This window comes from Symphodus melops (genome assembly GCF_947650265.1).
Source record: "Symphodus melops genome assembly, chromosome: 18".
NCBI lineage: Eukaryota > Metazoa > Chordata > Actinopteri > Labriformes > Labridae > Symphodus > Symphodus melops.
Window position 1 is genome coordinate 3,668,774 of NC_136708.1, and position 15,335 is coordinate 3,684,108.

General features: G+C 40.9%; 1 protein-coding gene across 6 annotated transcripts in view; it reads left to right on the forward strand.

Moving 5' to 3' along the window:
* The window catches only part of thrb (thyroid hormone receptor beta), a 109,511-nt gene extending 96,542 nt beyond the window's left edge, over positions 1 to 12,969 (forward strand). For 5 of the 6 annotated variants that reach the window (XM_079368544.1, XM_079368542.1, XM_079368541.1 and 2 more), the window contains 5 exons: positions 744 to 949; positions 2,277 to 2,363; positions 3,237 to 3,383; positions 3,688 to 3,946; positions 5,057 to 12,969. In XM_079368544.1, the coding sequence (XP_079224670.1) occupies positions 744 to 949; positions 2,277 to 2,363; positions 3,237 to 3,383; positions 3,688 to 3,946; positions 5,057 to 5,298 (941 nt within the window). In that variant the 3' untranslated portion in view covers positions 5,299 to 12,969. The remainder of the gene's footprint in view (positions 1 to 743; positions 950 to 2,276; positions 2,364 to 3,236; positions 3,384 to 3,687; positions 3,947 to 5,056) is intronic. The other variant, XM_079368545.1, reaches the window with a different exon arrangement.
* The last annotated feature ends 2,366 nt before the right edge of the window (positions 12,970 to 15,335 follow it).

Below are 15,335 nucleotides of genomic sequence, written 5' to 3' on the forward strand. Positions count from 1 at the left end.
CACCTGGATTTATTTTATTCACATTTTATGAAATGACGAGTGTCTAATTGTGACGAGCCTGAACCCGCAGAGCTCCTCCACACAAAACAAACAACAGTTTAACAAGAACTGCCATGAAAAAAAAGTGTCTTTAAACGAGGTGGAAGAGCATCTGTTAAACTCTGACCTTTGCGTGTGTTGATAACAGATTTTATTTCAAGCCCGGGGCGAGCGTCGGATTCTCCAAATCATTTCTTCTTTAAGTAGAGAGAGTGGGAGTTGTGATTGCTAGAAGAATTCAAAGTGGAGTGCTTAATCCAATCAATCCACTTTATTTATACAGTACAAAGCACAGGGGATTAAAAATAGCAGAAACTCTCACAAAATAAAATGTTTAAAACTCGTAATAAGTACCAAAGGAGACTTTAAAAGAAGCGTTTAAAGCACATAAAAGTCCTTCCATTAAGAAGAAAGCTCGGAAAGACAGAAACCACCCGCCCAACTCTCATACCGACTTCAAGGCCAGGAGGTGAAAAAATAATTATAATTTAAAATTTGGCGCAAAAGAAAAGTTTTGACGTCACCTGATTTTAAGTGTTTGACTTGTTGTCTGTCTGTTCTGAGATTTCAGCTGTATCACTTCATTGTCGTCCTCCTCCTCCTCCTCCTCCTCCTTCTCATTCCTGTCCACTCTCATTGTCTCCGTCTTCCTTCCTCTGCCCCCCTCCTCCTCCTCCTCCTCCTCCTCCTTTCCCCCCTGTCAGTGGTGTTGGACAACAGCAAGAGGCTGGCCAAGCGGAAGCTAATCGAGGAGAACCGGGAGCGCCGTCGGCGGGAGGAGCTGCAGAAGACGGTGTGGGACCGACTTGAGCCCACCCAGGAGGAGTGGGACCTCATCCGTATGGTGACTGAGGCCCATATGTCCACGAACGCGCAGGGCAACCACTGGAAGCAGAAACGGAAATTCCTGGTGAGATATCCTCGTCCCTCCCCGCCTCTCTCTTCAACACAGCCTCCATTGTATTGATTACCCTGCCTTATCCAATCCACCCCCCCCCCCCCTCCCTCGCCCCCTCTCGCCCCTCTCAGACCCCCGTTCCACATCACACCCCCTGTCTCCTCCACTTCCACCACCAACACTGTTCCACTGTTCCCTGTGTTAATATGTCCGTGTGTTTTTTTGTATCTCCTTGTAGAGTGGGGAGAATTAGCTGGACGATGGAGAAAAGTGTGTTCCTCAACGCAGCAGCACTAATTTATAAATGGAACATCTTATTGTGTGTTTTTCCCGATGTCTTGTACCGAGCTGTGGCGCTTTATCGCTAACACTAATAACTTGCTTTTTTTTTCATGCTGTTTTCATTTTTCTCTCTTTCTGATTGTAGCTTTTTGATTTCACACCTCACCTTTGTTTTGACTAATTTTGTTTCTTCTTCTTCTTCTTCTGTGAAGTCTAATCGCTCTGTCCAGATTGAAAGTCTGTCTCAGCTGTTGGCTTAATCTTGGGTTTCTGCGGCGCGATCAGATCCAACTCTCATTAAGGCGTGACAGTTTTTCCCAGAATGCGAAATTATTATGATCACCGGATAAATGCAACCGCTTTGCTCACTTTGATTACCTTTGTGTGTATCACGTTCGCTTCCCTTCCATTTCACACCTTTGGAAAAACGGATCAAAATGTATAAAACTAAGAAAAGTCACTGAAGTGTTTGCGACGACTTGTTGAGAGTGAATGCGAAGCTAATCAGAAACATCCCATGATAAAAAACATGCCGTCATCATGTACCAGAAATATGTCAAACAAATATATTCTGAAAGTTACAGCGCCGCCGTCGCTTTTCTCGTTGAATGGTTTTAAAATTTTCTCTTTAAATTTTCGTTCAAAGAAAAATCGTTAATAAGAATTCTCTGTTTCTTAAATGAACGTCTCAACACTCACGTTCTTTGTGCCTCCGTAACGTTAGCTGGTGTCTTCTATCCGTGCTTTTCGGCAACTTTTTCGAAGTTTTCAATCAAACTTCAATTTTAACTTTGCTTAAAATTGAAGTTGGATTAAAGTCTCTGTTTGCGTCAGAGGTTTTGATTTTTATACGATGAAATATTCGACGTGCTGTCATTATCCGTCGGAGTGTTCGAGAGTCTGAATCTCGCCACAGAAACCCATCTTGGATTTCTGCCCTCACCTGTTTTCTATCTGCACTCTTTCATCTGTCCTCAGTTTTAACTTGCTTTCTTTTTAGTTGGCTTGACACGGGTTCTTCATTGAAACTTCACGATTCCTGTTGATTATCCAACAGGTCGAGGAAGCAATGCTTCTTAATGAAATAACATGTAATTTATTCTATACTTCTGACCAGAGTGCAGCAGGGGTGAAGGAAACTAAGGTAAGAAACAGCTGACGATTTATATCTTTAAAAACTGTCGTCTGCCTAGATGAGGCCTGCTGTCATGTTCAGTCATTAACATGCCTAACATATTTAAGTGCACTCGAACTGTTGTTGCTGTGCGTCCAGAGTTATACATCCTTACATCCCAGAAAAATATATTGTCTGATCAAAGACGCTGCTTTACACTCTTTATTTTTCCCTTAAACTTTACAAGTAATAACATGAACATGCTGGTAAATGTGTTTCATTAACATGAGCCCTAAGTTTACACATATAAAGATGTGTGCGTCATGACTGCTACATAATCTGTTATTCTGAGCTTGTGACAAAATCATAAAATAACAATACTTTGATATAAAAGACTGAGCGCTTTTTTTAACCCTTTACAATCTTCACGTCGTTCTTTTTCAAAGCAACCAGACACCAGTGACCAAAACAGTCATTTTAGCTCAGATAACTCTGAACATGCCGGTCGACTAACGCCTCACTTGGTTTGTTTGTCTTGGTGTTTTAACTACTGACACCAAAAAACTATCCAATCCAAGCGCTTTTGTAATTGGACTAATAGCTTTTAATGGAGCAAAGGCAAAACTGTCTTTGTCTCTCTGGATCATTTCTCTGACGTTGGCAGACACTTGGATTATTAGGTACAAGTCTGTCAGGCGCCAAAATAAAAGCACTTTGAGTTGAGGAACTTTTAGCGTGTTTGCTAACAAGGATTATGTTGCAGCCATTACCACCTGTAGGCCTCACAGCTGTGTACAAACCGAGCCCAGATGTTGTAATTCTTGGCAGTTCCCAAGGTTTGAAATGTTCAATCCAAAACTTGGAGACTCTTCTAACACAGACCTCCTTTTTTTTTCACGTCAGCCTGAGGATATTGGTCAAGCGTCCATGGTCAATGCACCTGAAGGAAACAAAGTGGATATAGAAGCCTTCAGTCAGTTTACAAAAATTATCACCCCTGCCATAACCCGAGTGGTGGACTTTGCCAAAAAACTGCCTATGTTTTGTGAGGTGAGTGGATCCTTGTGTTTCCAAACGTTCAGTAAGATGTCGATCGAGAGTGGAGGGTTCATCGTGCGCCCTCTGGGGGGCCGCAGAGACGATGTGCCGTCTTCTGTTCGCACCTTGTTTGACTGAATAATCCTGCTGTTCCGTACAGCGGATTTACAGTAAAGCCATTAAGAACTCTTTCCGCTTCTTTATGCTGGATTATGCTGATCGTAACATTTATCTGTTTCTGATTTGAGCTGTGTTTAAATCTGAACTTCACACTTGTTTTTTCCACTCACGGTTTCTTTCTCCGTTTTAAATTCAGTTGCCTTGTGAAGATCAGATCATCCTGTTGAAAGGCTGCTGCATGGAGATCATGTCACTGCGAGCAGCGGTCCGCTATGACCCCGAGAGTGAGACTCTCACGCTCAACGGCGAGATGGCGGTCACACGCGGACAGCTTAAAAACGGAGGCCTGGGCGTGGTCTCGGACGCCATCTTCGATCTCGGCGTGTCGCTGTCCTCTTTTAATTTGGATGACTCCGAGGTGGCTCTTCTACAAGCCGTCATCCTGCTCTCATCTGGTGAGCAACTGGTGTCCTGATTTTCTTTTAACACATTCAGCTCTGGCTCGTTTAAGTGTCATCGTTTCCATCCAGCTGATCACGTCTCAAACTATCACATGTATATACATTCTTATTTAAACTTCTGTAGCAGCAGCTAATTATCTGGTTGGACACAACAGCAAAAAGAACAATGAACTCCGCTCCATCTGACCTGTCCTGCACAGATTGTCCGAACAGGATTTCCCTGACATGAAATCTATACCAACACACAGTCCAATCAATTAATCACCATTAATCATTCTGAGGCTCTTTGTCCAGCTCGCCTGCTCCAGCACCATTTCCCTGCTTGGTGCTCGACATCTGATTGAAGATCAATACTGTTCTGCTGCTGCTGCTGTGCTGTACATGCAGACATGACACGGGGACGACCTGCCCATCTGTCTGCTCCTCTGACACACATTCAGCAGCCACCAAGGTTCAATCAATACGCTGCACCAAGACAGGAAGGTTCAGCCGGTCACTTTTTATTAAAAGTGGATAAATAAGTTTGAGAAATAAAAAAAAGAAATAGAAAAAAAAATACAACTTTTTTTCTGTAATAAAACATCCCAACCAATGTCAGGGGCGAGCTTCTTAAAAGGACGTTAATATCACGCCACTCTTTGCTAAATGTTGCTTAGTCCTCATGATCATTGTGGATCAATCAATCACTATTTGTAAAGTGTTTTCTCGATGCGCTTTATAAAAAGAGTGTATGGGACAAGATGCAGGCAGGATTCCTCGTTGGTATTCCTCGTGTTCCTGTTGTCCACACTTCCTAGTGTCTGAGGTTTGGTTGGAGCAGGCCGTGCATGAATGAGGCCATCGGGGTTGTGGGGCGACACGGTACGATGGTGGAGGCGGTACGATGGTGGAGGCGGTGCGATGGTGGAGGCGTGGCGTCAGGGGGGTAGTAGTGCCAGATCAGACCTGGCTGAAGGTTTGGAGAGCTCTGGCTTCTGCTGCCGTGATGAGGCCTCCCGGGCTTTTACGTTTCTGAACATAAACAGCAGTGACTCTTTCAGGTGTCTCTCAAGTCTTCTTAGACGACAATAAATAATAACGCTGTCCATATCTCTCTGCCTTTAGATCGGCCAGGCCTGAGTAGTGTGGAGCGAATCGAACGCTGCCAAGAGGAGTTCCTGTTGGCCTTTGAACATTACATCAACTACCGCAAACACAAAGTGGCGCATTTCTGGCCCAAGCTGCTAATGAAGGTGACGGACCTGCGGATGATCGGCGCCTGCCACGCCAGCCGATTCCTCCATATGAAAGTGGAGTGTCCCACCGAGCTATTCCCTCCTCTCTTCCTGGAGGTCTTCGAGGACTGACCAATGGATTTTAAAGCGTATGTGTGTGTGTTTGCGTGCATGTATGTGTGTGAATGTGTGTGCACATGCGTCAGCGCCCGGGAACCCTGGTGGTCTCAGGGTCGGAACCAGCAGAAGGCCCGTCACAACGAACTTTCTATTAGCACTACTGAGTGTCACTTCATTCCATAGTTTAGGAGTAGCTCTCTGGTCTAGTTTTGTATGGAACCATTCCTTACAGTGCGGGTACATGTGAATAGCATCTTGTTCTTTTTGTTTGTTTTGTCGTTGATATTGTTGTGGATATAACCTCTCACCTCGGATTTTACTCTAGTTTTTTTTGTGTGTTGATGATTGTACAGTTGGCATAATGGTGATTTTATCAACACGTGTTCACTCAATAGAAACCATTCAGATGTTCTATTTTCCTTCCAATACGTTGAAAGACTCAAACTGGCTGCTCACTTGATGCACAAAACAAGACGTTGCTACTCCGTTAGCCTTTTCCTCCCACCTGCTCAACTTTATCGTCTCCGTTCATCGGTCAATATTCACTCTCATCCATCCGACGCGTCCAAACTGCTCGGTTTCTCACCATCCTCAGCATCACACTCACGGCCTGTGTGAGTCTCTGGGTCACCACACAAATCCAGACGCAACGCTGCGTTCCAGACAAAACTCTGAATTTTAGCAACACGGCAGCGACACAAAGCAGAACTCTGCGTGGTCGAACAGGAACGTCTCCGAGGTCCTGTTGCTGGACGTCAAATCCACATCACAGCAAAGAAATGTTGACGCAACGCGACTCGTGTGTAATCTAAAGGCAAACAAGGCCGTGCGTCTGTCCAGTTCTTCACTTTGTCGTTGCTTAAAACGAAATACGAAGCTCAACAGTATTGGCTGGTGCTCTTTGACAGCACATTGGGGTCATGGCAGCAGAAAGAAAAAACAACCTTCAAATGAATCCATTTAATTGGGATTATACTTTGTTAAAGGAAGAGTGTGTGACTTTTTGATCCAGTAGATGGCGACCTTGAGCACCAGCATGAAACCAAAACAAACGGTGTCCAGCGACACACATCCAACCCCTCGCCACACGTGTTCGCACGAAGGAGTGATGAGTTAGAATGCACCATAGTTAAGCACCATTAAGCTCAAGGGGCGGACAAAGCTGTCCTTAGATCGGGCTGTGTCCTACATTGTCATGTTAGTAGGCTAATGTTAGCACACTTTGATTAACTCATAGCTTCATATTGCTCAAATTGACATAGAATGACCGAGATCTAAAAACATGTGCGTTACAAAAAAAGTGGCATCTCACAAGCAAAGATATCTTCTTTTGTTCTGCTTTCCTATTCTCAAGGGAAATTAAAAACATGTTTTATTTGACGGTTATTTGACAACATCCTTACCTTTAGGAAAAAGTCCTTTTTACAGACAGACCAAATTCAATATAACTGTAAAGCTTGTGATTCAGTTTCATGTGAATCATTCCCTCATTATATTTATCAGTCCAATCATACAGATTTATTTCGCTTAAGAAACAATAAATTTGCATGAGTTAGGTTTACCAATTTTACAGGAACGTCCACCACCACATCACTACAGCAAAGAAGTCTATTCACATGTGGTTCTTATGAATGATGTGTTAGTGAGAATCAGTACAGTGTTGTAAAACAGAAACGTATAATATTCACATGACGCCCCTTTAAAGTGCATTTTCTCTAAGTCTTGCAAATTTGACTCCTTCCATGACCCTAATGCTCTGTCTAGTTAAAGTACTTTGTATTTTCTTTAAAACTAGACCGGGGAAACAAACAAAAAAAAAACCTGTTTATTCTTTTTTTTTTTTTTTTCTGGATTTCTGACATTTAAAGGAACGCAGCTGTAGCATGAACGTGAGCCTGTTCATCGTTCCCAGAGAACGGACAGGACTAACTAAAGCACATAATGACACTGATGTCAGGACAAGACAATCATGTAGGACTGTGTTGTGTCACAGTGCCACATGCTGTGCCAAAACCAAGTGAATGATGCCCTCCTTATTGTATCCCTGCTGGGCGGTCATAGCGATACTGATCTACGCTAGTTAGTGCATGCAGCTCTCTACAGAGTCGTCCCTCTGACTCGTGCTCTTGTCCGTGTTAGCAGCTCCTACATCAGATGATGATTTTAATCTCTTTTTTTTTTCCCCTGTTATCATCTCCCTGAAAAAAAGCATGAGTCTGGATGTCCAAACAGTGACGTCATGGTGCTACGGTGGGTTTGGGAAAGGACTGATTGAACTGTAATGTAAAGTTACATGCAGAAAAAGAACATAATCATAAACAGCCCTCCACCCTCTTATGATGGCATGCATATACACTAACACACAAACGTGCACATACACAGTGCATACCTGTACACATCCTGTACACATGCAGAGGTGTGCATGTGCCTGGATCAGATATGGGTCAGACCCCTCCACTGTGACCAACTGGTGGGATTTGGTGGCCAAGTGTTGGCCAGTCCAAAAAAAAAAAAAAAAAAACATTTTGATTTATCATCAGCGAGGTACACTGAGAAAGCTGATGAGATTGTGAAATCGTAGCGCTCTGTTTTCTTTTCTTTTAGCCGGTATGTTCTCTCTCTCTTTTTTGTTGATGTTGTTCTGAAAGCCTCTAATGATATTGTCGTTTGCAACGTGACAGACATTTGCTTTGTATATCTCGCTTTTTCAAGCTTCACACTACTCCTCGAAAAAAAAAAAAAAACAGCTTGTGTTTTATTTCTTTCTCTTTTTTTTTTTTTTTTTTTTTTCTGTGAAGTGATGCCTTTTTATCAAAGCAATAGACTTGCTGCAGTGTTTGAATGACCCGGACCTCACACACACACCTCGCAAACTGTACAGACTCAAAATAAATGCACAGACAATCAGAGGGAGAGAGATGGAAAGGGGGTAAATGGGGGGCGGGGGGGGGGGGGGGGGGTCGGGTGGCACCCAGACTCAGACGGGGCCAGCTGATACATACAGGGCTGGACTGTGCTGAGCCAGAGCCATTTGGAAAAGTAACATTGGCTATGTTTACATGTACTCCTGTTCTCCTGTTCTCCTGTCCAGGTCATAGTGTTCAGTTGTTTGCAGGAGTTTGTGTTACCCTTCCTGGTTCCATTATAAATCCAACTAACAGAGTAGTCCTGGTAGAAAACATACTGCAAAAATTAAAATGATGCCCAATTATCTAGTACCTGTCTGCATTTCTGTATGAAACATACATTTCCCAAAATAAATGGCAGTAACAAATTGGTTAAATAAAAATATGTGACCTCACTATCCCCACCAGGTGTTGGCTGCACAAACATTTGAGTATTTGACTGATTTATAAAGTCGTCATTCTCCTCTTATAGACTTATCTTACGGTCACTTTGAACCAAAAAATATCACTAACTAAACTCAGGAACTTACTAAGGACCTTAAAAGTCCCCTTGGTGTATTTGCGTTTCCACTGCATGCGTAGAGCCGTGACGATCAGACCAGCAAATTTCACAGGCATAACTGACCTTCGAGAGGGTAATGAGAGCACAGCGCCATCATATGGTTGTCTTTTGTAACTCTGCGTGACTGTTATAGGCTTCTGAACCATAAATCTCACAACAACAATCTCACTCTTACCTCTTTTTAAAACTTTATGGACTTTTAGACTAGTCTCAGGAATTTGGCTGCGTAACATTGTTTAAATGTCTGCAACATGAATAGAAATGTTAACGCTATGTTAAGGTCGGTTATTCTACAGCAGGAACTATCACTTACTAAGCAGTCTGCTTGAAATCTGTCTGGAGGTTTGTTACCAAAATATTTTAGACCATAACTACATATACTACCTCAGGAGCAGGGACTTTATGGAGGGCGCAAACTGTGGCCCAGGGAACCGACATAGTAACAACAGTTCTAAGGCCGATATGCAAGTCAAGTTCCAGAGTTCCTGTAAATATTTCTGGAGTCCTGCAAAGAGAAAATGGCAAAGTGAGAGTTGAGATGCACAAATAAAAATGGAGTCAATTAAAAACTGCATGATTGATTTTTTTTGTACAATGTTGTCATGGTCAAGGATGTTAGCGCAAAGACTCACACACAACAGAAATAGAGCAGCGTTAGCGCTCAAGGGGAGTCGAGTTTATCTCCAACCTTTTACACATAAGTCAAAGGTTTTCCTTTCCTCTTAGATTTCATTCATTTGTTCATATGTTTTTATTTAAATCCTCGGAAAACGCATGAGGACCCTCACCGCGCAGCGCAGGAGCCCTTATTCTATTTTTTGGTACCATGGTGTCATAAACAAGAACAGGACGAAGTCCCCACGGTGTGTAGTTCTCAAAAAAATCATCAAAGAGGGATATAGGGACGGCCACGTAGAGACCAAGGATGAAACAGCAAAGTTTATCAAAGAAAGAGGACAGAGTAACAATGTACAATATAATACATCAAAACCATTACCAACCAGGTTAATTGAAATATCAAAAGAAGGAACAACTTCCTAAACTTAAACTTCCTGGAATTGTCTTAGCGGTCTCAATGTGGACAGTTTTAAAAGTAAGATCAACTTCAGTGTCCAACAAATCCTGATTAAAATACCTAAACATTGATCTTATACAAATAATGGCTCAGAATAGCAAGTGTAAAACCAGAAGAAAGGGAAATGCTAAATGTTAGTTTCAGTATGTTCAATCTATTAAACGGCACTCCAAGCTTTTAATGGGAACAACTTCAAGAAATGTGACTGTTGGCTGCATTAACGCTGCAGTATCATTGGTGATTTTACCACCAACCCACCACAGTCTCAACGAGCACAATTTATTTTAGACTTTCCCTCCGCTCCTTCTTATAAGCTTTATTACGTCATAGTTGGTGGACCACTTTCATCGATCTTCTCCAGAAGTGAGGAACTATAGCTTCATTGCCTTTAGGATTTCTCAGACAAACAACTCACTTTATGATCAGTGAGTTTTAAATAAGGATAGAATAAAAAACGTGTTAAAGATTGTTGTGATGAGATGGTTTTTCTAGACTTAAGACCTCTGACATCTTTGCGACTTTCAGATAAGTTTGTCATATTCAGAGTCCGCTTGTGCAGCCAGCCCTGGGTTTCAAATGGCGTTTGAACTTTGAACTGAGTCACATCTCCTACATCCACATTTCTTTAGGTGTTTTGCCTTTACAGTGAAAGCATTTAATATAAAGTTAAGCATGGCTAGTCTATTTAAGCATGATAAGAACTTACAGCATTTAGTGCAACTTCAATGCTCCCAATTCGAAAAGTTTAATGTGTTATGGGGTTTATTTTTTAAAGAAATTGCTTAACCAAGACGTGCACAACCACAACTTTACCGGACCATTTATCGAAGTTTAAAAAAGCTGTTATAAATCAGTTTTTGTTTGTGCATTTAATAACATTTCAAAATCAACACATATACGACTAGTTATGGCCTTTGCAGGTTAACTTAGCTATCACGCTAGTAAAACCGTAAACCTCGATAAACCTTTGTAAACACCCGCGGACATGGAGCTAGTATTATCACGGAGCTTTGTTTCTGGTGACCTGCTGAATGTACGTTTATTTACTCTCCAACAATCTTCAGTTTGGCTTTAAACAATAGCAAATAGCATTTTACCTGCTTCTCTGCAGCGTTCTACATTATGCTAACCGCTAACTTTGTCTTACTGTCACCAATATGTTTTGGCGGGAAAATAGTTGATTTCTTCAAGTTTTTTTTTTGTTTTTTTTATCTACCAAAAACTGCCAAATGATGAGGGAGCTGATGGAAAATTGCGAAGCAGAACCCAAACCCCAAAAGTTTTAGGCCATAAAACAATTAACCGGGGTGTGCTAAAATGCCCTGAATGTTTTTAAACCTTATGGTGATTTGCTGTGAGTTCATTAAAAGAAGAAATGCCTCAGGTGTTGAAAGAGACTATTATAATGTCCCCTTTTTGTGTTTCACTCAGTTTGGATTTCAAACTAAAGTTTTAGAAATTGGCTGTGTGTTTTGTGCTGATACATGAAAGCCTTGTGACATTCTGCTGACGGTAAATGTAGATCCAGAAAGTCTGCAGGGGTGAGGGTCAAAGATGATTGGTAAGACAAATAATAACAGGAAATGCACCCAGGTGGTTTAGTTATAGGACAGTGGATAGAGCAGGACGTTAGATAGCGGGTGAGGATGACATGCAGGAATAAAGTTTCAGGTCAAATTTGATCCCAGGCCGCTTGCTTAGTGGACGATAGCTTCTGTACCTAAAACATTATATGATTACCACCGTTCTTTTTGGTGACTTTATTTACCCAAACTGTGACCAACTCTTATGACTCTAAGAGTTCAGGAACAGATCATGGTTCAGCCAATGTTAACTCAACATCTGGTCTAAAATAGATAACGGCCAGACAAGTGCATTTCTTCAGAAAGAGCTAAAGGCTGCCAAGAACATGAGCTGTGTCATCAGGTCACGCTGACCAAAAGAAAAGGCCCACATATTACCGGCACAAAACATAGTTCCAATTAAAAAGCAGCGGTTTGAAATTTGAACTGAATAACACAAATAAAAGTGAGTAACAATTCTCTATATTATATATACTTGGGGCTCTCACCTGAACTGACTGGTTTGTTAGATAAAATTACTAATAATTGAAGCATTTTCCCCCCAAAACGAGAAAATCTAAAAGATATTTTCAAGGAATCCTTTTTGGTATTTTACGGAACAAATGTTTGTGGTGCTGTAGGGTTTGTGGGAAGTGGAGTTAACAGTTGTAATGTGCTGAACTTTTACGTCACACACCATAATTACTTGAATATTCATATGCACAGATCTGTCGTTGCATGTAAACATAGTCAATGCTGACTGCTGGTTCAGGATGTGTTCCTGAAGAGGTGCCAGTTCACTGTTTTCTCTCTCGCGAATTGTTACTCTTAAGGTTACTCAGTTACAAACCAATAACAAGAGTTTCACCATAGAAAAGCTATTTTACCGTACAAAGGATAAAGGATGTATATTTTCAGACTGCAAATTTTTTTTACAGATGTTATGAGCATAATATGAACATATTGTTTTGCATAGAGTTGAAGAAAAAAAACGATGAATCTTGCTCTCAAATCCATTTCCACATCTTCGCAAAAGAACTATGAGCGAGAAGTTATGAAAAAAAACACTTAAATAATGTATCATTTTAAGTATAAATAAAAAAAGAAAATTCAATGGTTACTGTAGCTGGACCTCACTGTCTGTACAAAGCAGCACAGCTACACAGGAACACGTTTAATGACAACTTCTTGGTCTCAGTGTAACCAGCATCAGAAGAAGTCGTTCACCGTGGACACCGATTTCTCTCCTTGTGTGTTTGAGTGTCTTATTGTTCAACTCATCTGTTCAACACGTACTGGAAAACCGTCATGGAGAGAAAGGGAGATTTGAGGGGTTTAGGTGTTAGGAGGACTAAATCTGTGGCAGCAAACAGAAGATAACAACATTTCTGTTTGTTTTTTTCCAAATCTGCTGTCTTTACTGGAAACCTTGACCGGTCGTCATTGTCCAGGTCTGGACGGTGCTTTATGTCATGAGCGAGGAGGAAACTCAAGAGGAAATGATTTTGATGCTCATGACTGATAATGATTGCAGCAAATGTGAATTGGCTCTTGAGAATAAAGATGGTTTTGAGAGAATTTGGCTCTGAAGTTTTTTAGGCAAATGAAATCATCTGTACATGTTCTTACCTGTGTCATTTCATTATTTGCGATTGACTTTGCTGTATTTTTTCTCATCTGTGCCATCAACAGCTGCTTTTCCAGTCTGTCCTATTCTTGTTAAGAAAGCATATTCGCAGGAAACTTCTTTGAATTTAGCTCAAATGTCCACTCGGACTAAAGGTTAAAATGAGGTGACACCTGCAAGCGTGTTCAAGCAGTCAACTCGAGCTGCACTTATTTTACACTTGACGTGCAGCATTATCTACGATCACCTGGCGACACCTACTTCCAATTAGCGGCCTATTTCAGCTGAGAGATTTTCGGTTTCTCTCTCCGCTCTATCATCACCAACTCTGACCTGCAGCAGCACTGCACTCTCCTTAAGTGCCTTAAAACTGTACTTAAACTCCTTTGACATCATGATTCCCATTTTAGGAAGGTAATTTCTTCAAAGTAGCACACGTCTACCCGGAGACCAGGAGAAATTGTCATGATTCTGGCGGTCAGGGTCGCTGTGACCTTCACTCCATCACATGAATGTGAAGGAACAGAAGGAACTTATTTCCATCTGGTATTTTTTACATGGCCAACAAATACCATGAGGCAGTAACTGACTGAAGATTATTGCTCAATTCCATATAAATAGTTTTCCCTAATATTGGATTGACTTATTTTTATTTGTTTATTTTAATAATCAAAACCTGTTTTGGACGCAATACTTTTATAAAATTAAAGGTCAAACTGAACTTGTATAGCGCTCGAGTCTTCTGACTTCTCAAAGGGCTTTTACTCTACAGGTCACGCCTACACATTCACACGGATGGTGGAGGCTGCTGCGTAAAGCGACCATCAGTAGTAACTAATCCCATTCATACGCCACACACAAAGCAGCAGGAGCAACTTCGGACATGTTGCTGAAGGAGCTGGGAATCGAACCCTCTTTTTATTTTCTTGCTAATTTTATTTTCTCATAAAACTTCTGGTGTTGTCAAAAAGAGCCTTTAAACATTTAAGTATGGAGTTCTGCATCTTTGAACACTTGTCTACACTCTGTGTAGAGTGAAAGTTTAGAGGTTCTAAAGAGGTCAAAATAAATCAATATAACAGTTAAAAATAAGATAAAGCTTTCGAAGTATTTACTTTCCTCACCTTCAAATAGAGAAGAGAGAAGGAGATGCTTACCGTCATCTGCTGGTGAGATGGATAAACTACAACCATCACAATGCTGAGCTCTGATTTCTTACAAGTACACAGACAAACTTACTTCTTCATAAATATTATTATTATACTGTAAGTTTCAACAAATATCTATTATTGTTCTGGTATATTAAAGTTTTTTGAATTGAGCCTGTCAAACATTCATTTTTAATATTTCTACATGCTGATTTGCTCTTTCTCTTCATCGAAACAGAAAAACAAGAGATACAGTTTTCTCAATTTTATAAACCTACCACACAAGTTAATAATAATAAAAATGCATTGTTACAATAATATATTCTGTTCATACAATGAGTTCAGATTTAAAGTGTGAGTAAACAGCCATGTGGTGGCGCTATTGCCTCCATTAAACACTAAAATGCATTAAGTCTGAAGCTCTCCCATGGCCCTCATTTCCTTAAAACATAGATTTATATTTAAGTCTCTTAAATAGTTTGTAAAGTTTAAAGTTTCTGGATCCACTTAAAACCAACAAAGCAAAAGAAAAATTAAAAAATTTTAAAAATAAAATGTAATGCTGGCTTATTATTCTGATTTATTCCAAATGTATTTAAATTCATTTTTATATCGTAACACCAGCTGTTGTTTTTAGTTTTCGTGAAGTACTCAACAGACAAGAAGCTTGTTTTCAGAAGGTGATGAATACGGAAGCCCAAAGGGGACATACAACATTTTATTTTACAGATCTCTTCTTATTTATCCCACGACAAGATAACCGCTAGTTTTCCTGTGGTGAAGACTACGCTTCAGGATCTCCAGAAAAACCACCATTGTTATCCCGACATGAAGAGATAAATTAATCCAGAGCTTATTGTTGTAGTACTTGGAATCCATCTTGGCCTTCAGACGTTTTGAAGGATTCTGTCTCATCTCAGAGTGGAAAGCATTTTTGCTGGGTCTTGTCTCAGCCTCAGACTGGGCAGACTCCAGGTTTTAAATCAAGACCAGCACTGACTGGTTATTTTTCCACGTTATTACTGACTAGAAGGGAAACATCTCTTTCTAAATGAACAACTCATTCCAATTCATTCATAATTTGATTTTTATCCCCCGGTTGAGGTTCCAACCTTTTCCACGTTACAGTGGAGTTGAGAAACGCACGCCACACACAAGGTGAGGATTTT